Below are 18,053 nucleotides of genomic sequence, written 5' to 3'. Positions count from 1 at the left end.
ATAGCATACTGCACCCCTGAATACCTAGTCACAGTCCCAGCTCTGCTGGGCAGAAACTGCAAGAAGAAAATTTTGAAGGAGAGGTCAGGCCTACCTCACAGGGTCTGAACTGGGCAGCAAAGGCCAGCCAGGCCTATACTGTACTGAGGCCTGAACATACAGCTGGGGTTCAGCCATGCAGCTATGCTGAAACACCATAGCTATAGAAACAGCAGAAAAAAAGGCCCAGGCTTATGGCTGTGGCCTGGACACCTGGTCTCAGCTATACCCTATGCTGAGACAAAACAATTACAAATCAGAGGGGGCCAGGCCTCTGTAGCCAGTAACTGCCAGAACCCATTCCTGGGCAGTTTGCGTCAGTGATTAACATCCCCATGGTGTTAACCCACTTAAGAAAAGAAAAGAAAGAGGGAGGAAATATGAGTCTCAAACTCCCAAACAGACTTTTTCTCCCTCTACCTGAGGCTTTCCCTTCAAATAGCATTTGCTTGCCACCCCAGTGAAAGGGGGAGGAGGGCAGAAAAGACCCCTGCTCTCCCTTGGAAGCAGGTTTTCTGGCTCCCAGGCTAGGGACAGAAGTTATGCATAAACCAGTTTAAGTGATCAGAAAATGGTTTAAACCTGTAACAGAACATAAGTTCAGTACACACATACAATTTCAAAATGGCCAAAACTGGTTTAAGATAAACCTGGCTGAATGTAGTATCAGACTTAACTGATGCAGCTCAAACCAGTTTATGCAACTTCTGTCCCACACCCCTTCCTGGTTTAAGTTAAATCACAGTCCCCCAGCATCCCGGTATACTTTGTAATCCTGGGAGGGGCTGGGCTCTCTGCTCTAGAAAAGAGGGCTAGCCCCACCCCTCTTTTCACCAGCCCAAGCAGGGGCAGGAGTATGGCCAGTAGCATGGCCCCCTGAGACAAAGGGAGCAGGGAGGGGGTTTGTCTGCTGGGAGACTGGAGCCCCTGTCAGCCATTCCCTCCTCCCCACTCCAGTGACAGTAGAAGGAGAATGGCCAGAACCACTGGCATGGCCCCCACCATCCACCTGCCTTGCCAGCAGCTGGGGCTGCAGGGATGAACCTAGCTGGCCTGTGAGTACTGCTGAGGGTGGAGGCAGGTTGGGCTGCCAGGGCTGGGTCCTTCTCAGCCAGCTGCACAGCTCCCCATGCCCAAGCCGGGAGGGCCTGTCATGGAAAGTGCCCCACAGGGCAAGCCTGAGGGGACAAGTCCTTTCCCAGCCCACTAGGGCTGTGTGACAGCCCAGCCTGGCAGCATGGGCGGGGGTTGGCTGGGGAATGGAGTTCCCAGACCAGCTCCGAGGTGCTGGGGGTCTCAGGCCCAACGGCCGCAGCTGTGAGTTGGCCAGGGCTGGGGAGGTTTTTCTGCCCCTCTCGCCTCCAGCTGCTGCCGCTGCTGCCGTGGCCGCACTGCATTGCTCTGGGTAGGGGGGCAGGAAGCTTCAGCCCCGTGGTTTCTGCCTAGCATGTGGAGCTCCAGCTCCAGACTTTGGCATCCGGTGGAAGGCATCCAGGGGCTGGAGCTGGAGACCCATCCGCTGGGCAGAAGCCATGGGGCTGAAGCTTCCCATCCCCACAACCCAGAGTGGTGCGGTGTGGCAGCAACAGGAAGCTGGAGGTGACGGGGGCAGAACAGCCACCCTGACCCCGGCCAGCCTGCAGATGGTTCTGTGCCTGCAGCCCCAGGCACTACATAGGACAGGAAGTGCAGTGGTGGCTGCTGGACTCGGGGCCCACCAGCGCCTCCAAGCAGGCCCAGGAAGCCTGCTCCCCAGCCAGCCCCCACCTGTGCTGCTGGGCTGGGCTGGGCTGGGCTGTCACACATCCCAGTGTCTGGGGAGGGCCCTGTCTCCATGGGCCAGCCCTGTGGGGCACTTCCCAGCGGGCTGGGGCTCCATGACAGCCCCACCTGGCTCAGGCATAGGGAACCAGGAGAAGTCTGGCCATACAGCCCCTACGGCCCAGGGAAAGTATTTACCAAAAATCAGCATTGCAGTAAAAGTATGACAATAACCAGTTAGATTTTAAAAAAAAGATTGGAGAATATATGTTTAAAATATGTTGACTTAATATAACGAAGCAAACATAGGGCGGTTTCAAGGCCTTTGAAATGAAAACAGCTTCATAAAATTGATTTTAAAAAAGTTTTCATTTCCTAGACCATGGCTATTTTTATGGCTCTTCAAAGACAGCACGGTTGGACCCAACCTGCACTCTTCTACAGTTGCTTTGTGTGGTCACAGCTACTAGTCTTTTAATCTAGAGTGGTTAGTCCCAGTTTATGGCTCAGTGCAATGATCTTTTTCTTTATTTGCCATGCTGCATGGACAGTAAGCAACTAAGATGCAGTAGCCTTTTAGAAATGCACACTAGATGTTTGAACTTTCCTAGATTCTTAGATGTTTGGGTTGGAAGAGACCTCAGTAGATCATCGAGTCCGACCCCCTGGCCTGGGCAGAAAAGAGTGCTGGGGTTAGATGACCTCAGCCAGGTGCATGTCTAGCTTCCTTTTAGTGACCCCCAAGGTAGGGGAGAACACCACCTTCCTTGGAAGCCCATTCCAGATTCTGGCAACCCTTACCATGAAGAAGTTCTTCCTGATGTCTAATCTAAATCTGCTCTGTCAGTTTGTGGCCATTGTTCCTAGTTACTCCAAGGGGTGCCCTGGTAAACAGAGCATTTCCTATTCCTTGCTGTCCTGCCACCCAATGAATTTGTAGGCACATTGGAACTGTATTAAGGACTTTCTTTCTTTCATTTTTCTAATTTAGAGGTTTAATGCTATAGAAAGGATTTCCTTGGCTTTTCCATCACATTCTCATTCTCCATTTCCCATGGTGAAAAAGTCCTGTTAAAAACAAATCCATAGGTGCAGTGACTGAATTAATCTTTTGTGGGAATGGGCCGATTTGAGAGAAGATATCATCTGGTGCAAGAGGAAATCAGATCAGAACTTTTGAATATATTCTCGGCCTCCAGTGCCTCACTTGCTGCTCTTGGGCAAGTCACCTAACTGTGCTGTGCCTCAGTTTCTCTCGTTAACCATGGGCAATATTTGGGTGCCAGAAGATATAGTTGATGCTCACAATGTGGTGCTCATTCAATACGCATGCTAAAAGTGCCAATCTTATATTCTGCATCATCAACCCCCACCCCCTCCCGCCTGTCCCGTTTCTTTCTTTTTATAAACACAAACTCCCAAATTTCCACACTGGGAAAACTAAGGTGTAAACCTCTAAATTTAAAGCTTGCTTTTCTATGTTACTTGGAATATTAGGACTTCTGTCCAGACTATAAAGGGTTACATACAGCTGAATTCAGACCAAGGTAAAGGGAGGGCAAAGGCACTCTCATGTCCCTAAAATCCAGTTGATTGGTTTAGTGAGTCAGCTGATGAGAGAAGCCTGTTTTTTTACCAGTTCCTCCTTCCTGTCCCACTGCTAACTTTCTAGTGAGACTTTTATGTACTCAGGACTGGCAAGGGCCTCGACCAATAACATTGATTCCTTGGCCTGAGGGTGGTTCAGCTCTAGCACACAGGAAAACACACTTTCCCAGAAACAGAACTTGCTTTATCTGAGCCTCTGTGACCTACAGGCATGCTAGATTTTACCCCTTTCCTTTCTGCAGTAGCACTTCGCAGGCCTTGCAACTAACTAGCCAACTGGCACCAGGACTATAGCCAGGAAGTTGTGGAGGGCACTGATTTGTAGCCTTCAGCCCCTCCTGTACCTCTTGAGATACCTGTCATTGGAGCCACATGACCAGGAGCCCCCAGTGAACCTCTCTCTCCTGTTCTGCGCAGAGACGGAAGTGCAGGCTTCTCGCAATCGTGAGGAGGGGTGTTTGGAAAAGGTAAATGAACATCACTGATAAGGGGGTGGCTCGCAAGTGGGCTGATGTGACACTATGTGTTTTGTTCACATCCATCAGGGGCCTTGGTTGCAAGGGGAGACTATCCTGATTTTTCCTTCTAGTGCCCAGAAAGTTTCAGCATGCCCTACACATCCTCTTGATCTGAAACTTGATGGCTGAGATAACCAATTTGTCATTGCCTTTTGCCAGCATTTAATTTTAAATTATCTGTTTTTTGCTGCTAAATCGGAAGTTAAACAAAAAAGCAAAGCAAGCACTTTTTCTATAGTCATGTGCTCTTAAGCTAAGCTAACTTTCTGGACTCGGAAAAAAGTTTCACTTCTGGAAAGGGGATTTTCTGAGCTGTCAGTCCAGTGGGGCGGCTTAGTATTCTTTCTCCTTCCTAACCGTATGTCACTGATGCCATTTTTAAATACAGAACCCAGTTTGCTGCTGGTGTAGTCTATGGAGCAGCATTGTTTTACCCCAGCAGAGAATTCTCACATTAAGGGCAACAGGCAGGCCTACCCATGTGCTGTATGCACACATCGGCATGGTTTTTATTGCTTTTTACAAAAAGAAGACAAACAAACAGCCTAACGGTAGAAACTAACAGGCCAGAATCTTGTCATCTTGCAGTACTGGTACTGAAAAAGACCTCTCAAATGTTAATAGATGATAATCCTGATGTGTCTTGTTAATAAGTACCAGATATGATGCTCGATTTAGGAGGTCAGGCCCATACTATAGACCCCAGCTGGCAAAGCCATATCAGTTAGAGGTGGGAAGAGGTGTGGTCCTTGATTATCATAACTGTGTCAGCTGCAGCCCCTGGTATAGAGGCGGTGATATTAGCAAAACTGCAATGACAATGCATTGTTTTAATATAATGGTACAAAATCATACTTTGCGGGTACAGGTATTTCTATACCAGTTATAAACATGGCTGGACGGTGACATTTGTTCACCAAGAACTAAATCAGCAGAGGGACCAGCAAAGCATTTTACACTGGCTACTGTATTAAAAATGAATCATTTAAATCACTGGAAGAATTAGGCCTATTTCCACCTCAGTAATCTAACATATTTGTGCAAATATTCTGCCAAATGTTACTGTTTGTAATAAATCACTCTGCACTGGACTTTCTGGAGTTATAGAACATCTTTCTCCTTTATGAAGCCATGTATTAAAGACAATACGTAATTCAAGATATTTTTACTGGAGATGGTACTAGCCCATTAATTCTCAGCCAGGGTGCCACACGACCCTGGGGTGCTGAGAGATCCTTAAAAGTGTGCTGCACAATATTTTAACACTATTAGGTGTGTAAAGATAAAACCATAGATTTCAAAGAAGAATCCATAGTGTTATAAACATTCTAACCTGTTGTGGTCTTTCTGAAGTTTTTGCAACAGAAGAATTGCTCTATTATTTTTCTGTAGTGAAAAAATCAAGTGAAAGCTTAGAGCTGGCATTTTTGAGGGGTGCCCAAGTCTAAAAAAAGGTTGAGAACCACTGTACTAACAAATGAAACACTCTGTCAGCACTTGCTGCTCCTTCCAGGTATTCTGGTACACTGGAGCTCTCGCTGTGATTCTAGAAAAAGGCTAGGAGCATTAAACTGGAGGCAACCTACTAACAGAGCATGCTACCGGAAATATCATGTTGCATAGGAAGGATATTACACCAAGTAAATGTAAATAATACAGTAACACAATGAGAACTATGGTTATTCTATTTGCATTTTAAATAGTGGTGATCTCATTGTTCTGGGTTTCTTTGACATCTCTTTGTTCTGGGTTTGTTCCATTTTTGGGCCCTTCACTACAGAAAAGATGTGGACAAATTGGAGAGTCCAGCAGAAGGCAACAAAAATGGTTAGGGGGCTGGGGAATATGCCTTATGAGGAGAGGCTGAGGGAATTGGGCTTATTTAGTCTGGAGAATAGAAGACTGAGAGGGGATTCAATAGCAGCTTTCAACTCCCTGAAGAGTGGTTTAAAAGAGGATGGAGCTGGACTGTTCTAAGTGGTGGCAGATGACAGAACAAGGAGCAATGGTTTCAAGTTGCAGCAAGGGAAGTTTAGGTTAGATATTAGGGGGAAAAAAACCTCTCATGAGGAGGGTAGTAAAGCACTGGAACAAGATACCCTGAGAAGTTGTGGAATCTCCATTCTTGGAGGTTTGTAACACCTGGATAGACAGAGCCTTGGCCAGGATGATCCAGTTGGGAATGGTCCTGCTTTGATCAGGGGGTTGGACTAGCTGACCTCTTAAAGGTTGCTTCCAACCCTAGTTTTCTATGATTCTATTATATCACCTAGCACAATAGCACTTCTAGATGCTACTGAAACTACAACTAATATTTAAAATAATTTTTAACATTTGAGATATGATTGAGATTTTGAGATGAGATATGAAAGAAGAAACTGCAAAATTCAGTGCAAAATCTTGTGATATAACAACAACTCTAAAAGGTCTCTTTTGAGACTGATGGTAGTAGAGAGTGGCAGTAATTAGGAACTATAGTGTCATGCTGACCTCAATATCTAGAAAATTGTTGGAGCAAATGATAAGACATTAAATTTGCAAAGATCTGTAGAATGAAGAGGTGATCACTAGTAGCCAACATAGACTTCTTAAGAAAAAATATGGCAAACCAACCACCTTGATCTTGAGTAACTGATCTGGTGAATACAGGAAATGCTGTGGGCATAGTATACCTGGACTTTGTCATGTGGGACTATGTCAAAATCCTTGGTATTCTCATTGATAAACTAGAGAAATACAAGGAAATAGAATAACCAGGAAACGGGTGCATAATTAGTTGAATAACAGTAAGCAAAGAGTAACTATTAATGTATCAATGTTGGACTTACAAGAAGTTTTGCAGAGTTCTGGATCTGTTATTGTTTAGTATTTTAATTAATAACTCAGACATAGGATCAGAATTCCAGGTAACACAAAACGGGGAGGAACTGCAAATACTTTGGAGAACATGATTAAAATTCAAAGGCATCTTGATAGAACTGTGTGCTATAACCAGCAAGATGAAAGTCAAAGACAAAGATAAAGTGCAATACATAGGGGAGAGAAGTGAGATGCATAATATAGAATGGGGTATAACTGGTTTGATGAAAAGGATCTGAGATGATAGCTCTCAAACTCACCCTAACTCAGCAATGTGATGCCATCACAAAAAAACAAATCCAATATTGCATTATAGTAATAGAAGCACTGTATGCAAGAGACAGGATGCAATGATACTATACTACATGGCACAAATTGGCTTCAGCTGGAGTACCGTTGTCTAGTTTTGGTTCCATGTTTCAAAAGGCAGAGAGAAACTAGAGAAGATTCATAAGTGAGTGACAAAGATGATAAAGGACATGGAATGCAACTCACATGAAGAAAAATTAATGGACCTAAGGAAGTTAAGTTTGGCTGAAAGGAGTTTAAGGGGAAACACAATAGCAGTTTTCAGATACTGGCTGCCATAAAGATGGAGAAAAATTGTTCTCCTAAGCCAAGGAGGGCAGGACAAAGGGTTTAAAAAACAGGAAAGTAGACTCAGATTGAATTTCAGGAAAAAAATCCTAACTATAAGAACAGCAGGACAATGGAACAAGCTGGTTAGAGGAAAATGTGGGATCTCCTTCACTGCAGGTTTTTAAGAGGAAGCTAGATGGACATTGTTTGAGTGATTTAGAAGAGGCACATCCTGCATCTGTGTGTGGGGTCAGACTAGAGGACCTAAGGTCCCTTCCAGCCCTATGATTCAGTTGTCATGGGTGTGAAAATTCCTGGTTGTGAAGCCAGTGTGGGACTACTTACCTTCTAAGCTTATTTTGCATGTGGTGTGCAATTTCAAGATTCCCTGGGACTTCCTTGTCAGACCAGCTCTTCGCCAAGGAGAAGGCTTGAAATCCCAAATTCATGCTGTCTGGCCTGGAAGTCCTTGGTTCAGTCCCTTGCATGTTGGCCAAGATAACAGCCATCATGCTTAAAATCTAGAAAACAACATGGAGAATGGGATACAGCATCCTATTCAGGGAGACGAAGTTGATTAACAGGGTAGGAAGAGGATATGTGGAGGGGAAAAGATTGACTGAAGGTGAGGTAGGTGGGCATGTAGACAGGAAGAGAACGTAGGGTCAGGCTTGTGAATGGAGAAGAGGTCTCAAAATAGCTCTAAGTTATGATGCCATGGAACTGAGGGTTTGAAGGCTGGGAGGGTTTGCCCTTGCTAGGAGTGGTGGGGCTTCCTCAAGCCAGCACAAATTAGAATAGTTAGGCTAATACCTACAAAAAAGAAATACATTCATGCTTCTAGTTTTAGATTACTATGTGATGCAACCTCCCAAGTATCCAAGACCTCAAGTACACGATTAAAGTCCGATAAGGTTTTTTTTATTCTACCAGGTTCCAATAATTGGAAAATTCAGACCTGCTTGCATCTCTGCAATAAGTGTTCAGGCCATTTCTGGCTGCAAAATTGTTTCCATTTAACAGGCACATGTTAGGGGAGTATGCCTGGCTGATACCAAGATGTTATCAAGTTTCCTCTCTGCATGGGGTACATCTTATGCAACTCTTGACTAAAAAAACAAAAAAAACCCAAAACCCTAAAACAAAAATACATTGCTGATGGTTGTGGTTTGTTCTTTATCGGTTATTTTATGCAGGTTGCAAATGGTTTCTGAAGTAGCTGAAGCTTAAACTGTTTACACTTAGGAGAGGATTGTTTTCATGTCAAATGTAAGAGCTGGCTTTGTTTTTAAGAGTTTCACCAACCATCGTGCTCTACATCATGTCATGATGCCTTTACAGTGTGGCTAACTGGCAAAACCACTACAGAAGGCAGGGCAGTGTGGCACCTTGTAAACTAACTCAGACAGGTTTTTGGTGGGGGAGCTGAGTGTGTAGAGAGCCAGATCCATCTTCTTCCCTCCATCTGTCCTACCAGGATGGTATCCTGGCCTCAATGAAGTTCATGTCCATTTTGCCCAGTGACTTCAGTGAAACCAAGATTTGAACTTTGGGATTTTTTACTGGGTGGAAAGAAGCCAAGTTTAAGCAGTTCTTGGGATCCTGATTAGAATCCTGATTGGTGAGCCCTCAGCAGGTTCTCAACTTTAAGTTCAGAGATTCCCTGGACTAAAAACTGACCCATTAGTGGGACTTTAATGTTCGGTTTCTTTGAGCCACTGTTTTCCTGGGGAACAATGCTGTAACACTGTTTACAAAAATACCATGTTTTCTAGTGTATAAGCAACAAGTTCTGTTCCTGGAAAAGGTCTAAAATTAAGGTGCATCCCATACTATTACCAAGGTACTGAAAATTATGGAAAACATCTTAATAAGAGATGATCAAACTTCAATTTATCTTAAAAACATGTATCCCCAAAATGTTATCCTTTTGAGGAGTGTGAATGGCATCTTATACGCAGATGTATCTCATCCATTAGAAACTACAGTAATAATAATACTTCTTCAGTATCACTAATGCAGTGTTTTTCACACACAAAGAAGAGCAAGTCTATATAAAAAGGCAACAAACTAGCACCCAACAAGCTTGTAGTAGTGTTTTCTGTGCTTACCCCATATCAGAGCTGCCTTCAAAGTGGACCAGGCTCACAGCTCACCTACATGGTGTTTTAGGTTCAGAAGATGGCCAGCAGCTCTGAAGTCTGGATTGGCAGCGCTTATTTATTCCTTCAGTCTAAGAAGATTGTTCTGCCCTCTCTTTATGGAAGCTCCCAACAGAAACCCAAGGTGTTCCAAGCCCTCAAGTTGGCATTAGCAGGTACGTATCTCATTTTGCTTATCACTGCACTGAATACAATTGGGAATGCTAATCCTGTTTCTGTTGTTGCCCTTTGATTTCTTTAATTGCTACATGAATGTGATGCCTGTCAAAAAATGGTTGATCCATAACACCAAACAATTTTCAGGAGTCAAAGTGATCTACTCTAATTTCATTAGTCACATTCTATACATTTGTGTTAATCTTGATTTTAGTCTCAGGGATTTTACAGAGAGCTTCAATCCAAGATGTCAATTTGAGTTCCGAGTCATTCAAAATACCTGCAACTTGTAGATGAACAATGATCCACTGAGAAGATAACTTCTCTTTTCTCCTTTTCACTACAACACAAGATAAATATTTAAGTTATACAGAAGGCAGTGAAATGGTGTAGTTACATTTTAGTTCTACACTGATAGCATGAGATCTTGCATTACATTCATTCAGACCTTAAACCAGATTGTATGCTCTCTTGTCAGATGATTTAGTTCCATAATAGTTTAAACATTCACGTACAACACTTCCTTTCCTCCAACATCAAAATCATGTGCAATCCTTTTCTTTGTTAGTAGTGCTTGTAAGCTTGGATGAAAAGATAGTAAAAAGTTGAGAAAGACTGCAATAAAAATAGAATGATTTAATGTTACAGTTTGATTCTGGCTTACAGGTCAGAAACTTCTGGCTCCTACTCTTATGTTCAGACCATGCTTCCTTCTTAGGCTGCCAAATCAAAGTGCAAAACCTGAATTCAAAAGCAATATGTATACTGAAACTAACACACATTCTCAAAGAATAACCTCCTGTATTTGTACCTCCCTGCTCATTTAGTCATTTAGCCCCATTTCTGAAATGGGGAAAAGGATTCCCTTTTGGACAGGAAATTTTTTTTTTGCATTTGCAACCCATGAGGGAACACAGTTTCTTTTTTTTTGGATGACCACATGTTTAAAACTAGTACTTCACAGAACTGTCTGAGCATATTCTGGGCATTGTTTTTGGTATTGTAGTAGCAGAAATAAGATTGAAGATTCATTCCCATTGCATTACGCTTGTGCATGTACAGGGAAAGAGACAGTCTGTGCCACAGAAAGTTTACAGTCTAAATCAGGAGCAGGCAATTATTTCAGCTGGAGAGCTGTTTAATGAGTTTTGGTGAGCTGTTGAGGGCTCCAAGGGTCACCCCTTGACAGGTGCCCTACTCCCTGGTTGGCATCTTGGAACCAGAAGTCCCGCCTCCTAACTCCTGACCTTTGCCACCGGAAGTCCCTCCCCTTGCCCCCAGAAGTACTCCTTTTGGGAAGGAGCTTTGTCATCTTGGAACTGGAACTGCCCCACATTATATACTAAAAATCAAACATTGACAATAACATTTTAATTTTATTTTAAAAATATATTTTGTCCTGATTTGTGTGTGTTTGTGTTGCGTATATAGAGGTGATTACATAATAGCTCAAAATGAAATCTTACTCTTGTATGTTGTGGGGGGTGTGGAGGGTTATAGGTGGGTAGGTATGGGATTTGTGGAGGGCTGTGGATGTGTGTGGATGTGGCATATGGGGGAGGGTGTGGGGATGTGTGGATTTGGGTGGGTGGGTAGGGGTGCCTTGTGAGGGGGGGTGTTTTGGGGGATGTATGGGTATGTGTGGGGGTGGGTATGGAGTTTGTGGGGTGTGTGGAGGTGGCTTGGGGTATATATGTGGTGGGTGGATGTGGGGTATACATGCTTGTGGGTGTGTGAATATGGTGAGGTGTGTGCATGTGTGTGGTGGGATGTGTGCATGTAGCAGTGAGTGGGGCTTCCCCCAGAGGCATGCTCCCCTCACAGGGGGTACATGTGGGGGAGTGGGTGGGTGCAATGTTTGTGGGGGTGTGTGGAGGAGGATATGAAAGTTAGAAGCAAATTTGAGAACAGTGACCTTGAAATAAAGGCCTGTAGTAATTTGCTTATAGCATCCATAGATTTAGTTATTTCAGAATTGATGCATTTTTTTTTTAACCGCTGCAAGTTTTAGTACAGGTACTTCATAAGCACACTTTTAAGCAGTACTTTTGTATCTATTTATATATAATGCAAACTACATATGATATTAATCCAAAGCTAAAAGACTCATGATTTACTATATAGTTCATTGGGCTGAGCCTCAGCAGAGTCAACAGCATTTCAAGCCATGGTGACCTCATAGCTCAGCACTGCTTGGGTGTATGCCTGCCTATGTCTGTCCATAACCTAAATCTCTCTCGTTATATTTTAAGCCGGTTGCTTCTTGTTTTGTACCCTTTGGGCACAGAGAACAATTTATCACTATCACTTAATAGCAACTCCTTTTGAACAGTTGTATTTGAAAACTGTTAGCAAACTCACTGTTCAATCTTCTCTTATCTAAAGTAAATAAAACCAGTTTATCCAGCCCTTCCTCATATGTCATATTTTCTGGACTATAATCATTTTTGTTGCTCTCCTGTGGACTCCTTCCAATTTGTCCACATTTTTCTTGAAGTGTGATGTCCAAAACTGGACATGTACTCCACAGAAAGCTTCACCAGTGAGGAATAAAGGGTGCAGACAGAAGTGGAGCTCCCAGCTGTAACTCAGTATGCCTCACAGGAAGATTCTTGAGTTAGAACAATCCCCCAGACCAAGCTGAAGTTCACTGTTGAACTTCCAGAGGAGAGGGGGAATTAGCTGCTAGCTTTGAGCCTGCAGCCAGTTTGCCCTAGCAGTAGCCCCTCCTCCCTGCCAGTCCCCACTGTTTTCAGAATGGGAAGGGTAAAGACAGCAGAGGGAGATCATTCTGGGGTTTCCCCAGCCAACCCTGGAGGGTGGGGTGGATGAATTGGAGCCTCCCCACCTTGGGTGGCGGGGCTCAAGTACACCTGTACATCCTCCAGTGGGGGCTGAAAAAACCCCAGACCAAACTCCCTCTGGTCCCTTTTCCCCTCCCATTCTGAAAACAGCTCAGAGGATGGCAGGCAGCCCAGACAGATTACAGAAGACACTCTATTTTAAAATGTCTTCATCTGGACCCTCATGCAATGAGGGTTTAGATTTCTGCCCAATTTGCCATTTTTGAAGCAGTCTGCAGCCATGCACTTATGTTTGGTCATGGCTATAAACCACTTTCTGTGGGCAGATCAGGCATCATTTCTGTCTGTGCCTAAAATGGATGAGTCACTTCCTGTGACTCACATGTGATACTCCTGTTAATATATCTCAGAATGATATTAACCTTTATGTAGCTGTATTACATCACTGACTCATTCAGCTCGCAGTTATGATGACCCCCCAGATGCAAACAGAAGTGATAATTTTTGCCTGATCTAGGCACAGAAAACAGTTTATAGGTGTGACCAAATACAAGTACATGGCTGAAACAGCTTTAAAAATGGCCAATCTGGTGAAAATCTGACCCTTCATTGCATGAGGTATCAGATAAAGATGTTTCAAAATGTAGGGTCTTCTGTAACTTGTGTCTGTGGAGCTCCCAGCCTGTTGTGGTGTTCAGAATGGGAGGGGGGAAAGGGACCAGAGAGAGTTCAGTTTTTGAGCTCCCCTTCCTCCCCCAGAGCATGGGACCAGTGTATTGGAGCCCCCACCCCCCTGGAGGTGGGGGGGTGGCTTTAATTCACCCATCCCACCCTTCAGCACTAGCTGGGGAGCCCCAAGAACAAACTCCCTCTTCTCCCATTTTGAAAACAGTGAGCACAGACAGAGAGCCTGGCTGTTGCTATGGGAACCTGGCTGCAGGCTCCCAGCCTGCAGCTAGATTCCCTGTCTCCTGAAGCCAACAGTGGACTCATCTGGTTTGGGGTAATGCTGTGACTCAGACTGCTTTGCAGAGATGATTCTGAGTTACAGCTGGAAGTTGCACTTGTCTGTACCCAGGAGGTCTGTTTCTGTAGTAATGCAGGCTGCCAGTTGGACTACATCTCTTCTTTCCTTCAGATCTAACTTGCCTGGCAGTCAGAAAGATTCCCTTCCACCCACCCCCAGCACCATGAAACCTATTCCTCACACAATGACAGTACACTACAGCAGGAACAACAAGTCCCCCTGCTGCCCCACACACCCAGTGGCTAGAGAGAGGCCACTAAATGTATAACAACTAGATTCTTGTGGCAGATTATAATAAAATAGGAACAGAAATGCAGGTTAGAGTCTAATAACTAGGGTGCCAAGGCAGGACACTGAGCAGAGAACTTCAGCCCACTATCTCAAATTCTAGAATTCTATCCCACTATCTAGAAACTCTCCCTGTGCTCTCTCTGTGAGTCCTGAAACTCCTCTGCATCCATGGGCACATATAATCCTCATTAACTTAACGAGCATTAAAAAATTTAAACTTGTTTATTTTGTTGCATCATGTTTGTATTTGCACACAACAGGGTTGCGAACAAATTAAGTCCCGTGTGCAATTCCCCTTAAATTCCAGCATGGAGAACCAAATACCAGTCTGGCTCAGATTGCCCTCCCTCTACTCCCACCAGGCAAGTGAAGCGAAATCCCTGACATTTGGTTAGGGCGGCTGGAGCAGGGGCGGAGGCTAGGGCTGCAACAGGGCAGGGGCTGCAACAGGTAAGGGGGTTGGGTGTTGCCTCTGAGGGAACATCGTGGCCTGCTGGGTAACACAGGGGCTGGTGCCTGTGCTTGCAGGTGCTGAATACTTACGAGACGCTGCGCCCGGGGAAGGACGGGGAAGGAGTCGGACTGCCTGGCACAATGCAGCAGCCCCATCCCAGGGTGGGGGGTGCCACAAGCCTCCCCTTTTCCCCGCAGCCTGCACTGGGCCAGATACACTTTGCCGCCGCCTGCATGAAATGGAGCCACCACGCTCCAGCCCAGTCAGGAAGGAACATTCAGGATCCCTTTGGGAAGGCCGGGGAGGGGGCAGGGGGCTACAGGTTGGGAGGGAAGGGCACCGGCAGGGATGGGGGCACAGGAGGCTGCAGGTCGTGAGTGAGGGGCACAGAAAGGGCTGAGGGGGCAGGGGCTGCAGATCAGGAGTGAGGGGCACCAGAGGGAAGGGTGGAGGGGCTGTGGGTTGGGAGTGCAGGGTACTGGCAGCACCAGGGTGTTACAGGTCAGAAGTGAGGGGCACCAGCATGGCCTAGGGGGGACAGGGCACTGCTGTCTGGGTGTGAGGGGCACTGGCAGGGCTGGAGTGAGTGGATCAGGAGTGAGGGGCAGCAGCAGGGCTGGCATGGAGCTGTGGTTTGACACTGGGGGCAACAGAATGGGCAAAGCAGGGCACCAGCATGTCACTGCCCGCCCCCCCCACCATCACCCTCTCCCTGCTTGACAGGACTACAGTTCCGAGCATCCCCCAGCTGCCCAGGCTTGGTACAGTTTCCATGGGGACCCCTGACAGACCCACAGATCACTGTCTTGTCTTGGGGACTCTGGGTGCATAGTGTCCTTTCTCCTTCAAGACAAACAAAGGAGACTTTCTTAATACTGGTGTGTGTGCTCCTTACAAATCTCTCAGGTGCAATAAAACTGCATGTTCCACTGTCTGTCTGTCTGTCCCCTTTGTTGGGAAGGAGGAAAAATGCCTGCCTCTGGGTGGGATGGGGCGGGAGGGGAAGAAAACCCTTCAGCTTTTCTTGCTCCCAGGAGAACACAGACAGGCCTTGGCTTGAGAAGGTGCTAATTACCCTCTTTGAAATGTAAAAAATTTCCATAAAATGGAAAAACCCATGGCTAGGTGCTGCATTTAGTCAGGAGGAAGGGAAGAGTAGAGGGAGAAGGTGCTGTTTTCACCCTGGCCAGAGAACAGTGGGGCAGGTGGGAGCAGTGGTAAGGATTTAGGTCTGACTATGACTGGAGACTGGCAATCATGACTGGCAGCAGCACAGCGGCACATTACATGGAATTGGGGAGGAGGGAGGGTTGGTCTCTGTTGCCTGCCTGCTGCCTCTGCTCTCGCCCCATGGGCCAGGGGGTGCCCTCCCTGCTTTTCTTAGCTTTTTCACTGCTCTCTGCTCTATGGCCACAGAAGTGAGTGAAAAGGAATCAGGAGTGGTTGACTTGCTCTGAATTGTGTCTGTAGAAAAGTAAAAACTAAATTGGGGGGGTGGTTACCTTAGGAGTCCGGAAATGCCCATGTTGGATCAGTTCGGACCCTCGCCCTTGAGAAGACAGAGTGGAGAAAGGTCACAGCATATTTTCAAGAGATGAAAATTTCATTTAAAATGTAGTTCTGCTTAATAAAATCCAACTGTCTACCGTCAGAAGTTTAATTGTAGACATACCAAAGAAATACTCTTCTTAATAACATTTCTAGCTTGACAGATAGGAGTAAGAGCAAGAATGTATATGAATAGCACAAGAACTTTCAGGAGAAACTTGTTCCCAGGAGATTTCCATCCTGTGTTTCTTGACCATCCAAACTTTTGCTTGTCTGAACCAACCTCTCTCCTGTCATGTTATAACTAGTACCATACAATCAGTGCTGAATTTAGGCTTAAACTACTTAAGCTACAGCTTAGGGCATCACCATATAAAGGGCCTCTAAATAAAAAAAACCCTGACTCAATATCAAGTTTTATAATAATTAGTTGGTAAATAAAAGAGATATGGGGAAATGACTCTCTACATATGGACATTTTCATTCTAATATGACAGAAATATAGATATATATGACTCTGTAGTTATATATTTGTAATTATATGTGCAAATATAAAGCATTTATATTTCCAGTGTCCTCTCTCTGATAATAATAAAGTATTGTTTTTATCGTATGGGGCCTCTTAAGCTGGAAACAGTTTAGGGCCCCAGCATGTCGTAATCTGGCACCGATTACAGTTCTCCTAACTAGGCGCAATGCTACCTTGAAATAGTACCACATTTTCATCTTCTTAATTTCCAAGGTAGGTGCACTGCAGGGACTTGAAAAAAATATCAGGCCAATTGGACCAACTGAGCTCATCATCTTTTTTTTCTCCACCCCTCCCCCCCCACCGCTCCCCTTAGGAAGATGAAAATCACATTGGTCTTACAGTGAACTAATACCATACCACAGAGCATTACAGACTGACTCTGGGGGGGCACCCACAGAAACCACTGGCGGTGGAGGCCCTGTCAAGGAGAGGGCCAGCCCTTCCGACAGCATGTGTTGGCTGTCAGGGGGACACTGGCCCCATCAGGGGGGCACGTGTACCCCCTGCTAGTTGCCTATGCAGGGGAACATGCAGTTTTATTGCACTTAAGAGATTTATAAGGAGCACACACACATTTGCAGTGCCTGAAAGGGCAGATTTCGTGGCATGTACATGTACCCCATGTTTCTAAATTCTAGCACTAATAATTGGTTTCTCCCATTTCCTTCTGGAGAAATTTCACTGCTACAATCCTTCTCCCTGCTGCTAGTCCTTTAATTCTCTAGCAACACCAGTGTTCCCAGATGTTCCTAACTGAAAGAACCATTTTGGTTAACTCTCCATTGTCTCTGATCTGGCCAGATGTGAACCCAGCCCTGGCAAGCCACATATACCCAAGGAAGGAAGCAACATATACCCACACATTCAGCAAAGCAATTATTTCTAAAATGCAACCAGAATTCCCTGCAAGGTCCCCACAGTGGTCACAACAACTCACCAAGTGATTTCATATTTTGGATCACAAAGCCAGCAATTTGCCCTGAAATCCTGATTTTTGTTTTTTTTATTTTAGATAAATCAGTAAAACCAAATGACAACAGTTTTATCCTCCTCAAATATCAGAGGGGTTTCAGGAGGGAGGAATCTGCCCAATCTAACTCCCTCAGGGGATTGGAACATCTGACTCTTGTTTCTTACTCCTAGGTTTACTACTGCAGTTCAGTGATTTGACAATTAGACTTGTGAAGTATGGGATTGTAATAGGGTAGGCTACCTAGGGGTGGACATGTTACCCCCCCGGGTCCTTAACCATGCCAGTTTTTCGCCTGACAAGCACCCTCATTCTGTCCTGCCATGTCTTGTTGGTATAATAAATACAGGGATGCTACCCTTGAGCTTTAGCTTTGGACACGGTCAGGCTAGATCCTATTAACCCTGTTGTTTCTACCCCCTTTGACATCCCGCTTCACTGTGGATGGTTCCCGAGTCTCTCAGTTTTATGGGCCGTATGCGTGGCTCCAACTACTCCTTTACCATGCCCCAAGCCTTGCAGATGATACAGGCATTGTCTTGCCTAGGGCTCTTATTAATTTGGGTCCTTGTCTTCATCGGGCTCTCCACAGCCCTGTCTCTGAACCCTCTCTGGAGGTGGGCTCTCCGCAGCCCTGTCTCAAGTGCGGTGTCCTCTCTGGTGCTGGGGTCCCCACGCTGCCGTGAGCCCCTATGAGGCATCCTCCTTCCCCTAATAGGCTCAACCAAACCATCGGTTGTTATCA

At 45.3% G+C, this 18,053-nt stretch overlaps 1 protein-coding gene across 2 annotated transcripts in view; it reads left to right on the top strand.

Annotated features, from left to right (window-relative positions):
* Window positions 1-3,471: 3,471 nt before the first annotated feature.
* The window catches only part of TRADD (TNFRSF1A associated via death domain), a 29,253-nt gene continuing 14,671 nt past the window's right edge, over window positions 3,472-18,053 (top strand). The window contains exons 1-2 of one of the 2 annotated variants that reach the window (XM_019535652.1): window positions 3,472-3,875; window positions 9,537-9,681. In XM_019535652.1, the coding sequence (XP_019391197.1) occupies window positions 9,546-9,681 (136 nt within the window). In that variant the 5' untranslated portion in view covers window positions 3,472-3,875; window positions 9,537-9,545. Of the gene's footprint in view, window positions 3,876-9,485; window positions 9,682-18,053 lie in introns of both variants that reach the window. The other variant, XM_019535651.1, reaches the window with a different exon arrangement.

The sequence above is a fragment of the Crocodylus porosus genome, unplaced genomic scaffold (genome assembly GCF_001723895.1).
Source record: "Crocodylus porosus isolate Cpor-Errol unplaced genomic scaffold, CroPor_comp1, whole genome shotgun sequence".
Classification (NCBI taxonomy): Eukaryota; Metazoa; Chordata; order Crocodylia; family Crocodylidae; genus Crocodylus; species Crocodylus porosus.
Note: the sequence above shows the minus strand (reverse complement) of the source record. Positions and strands in the feature narration are given on the sequence as shown.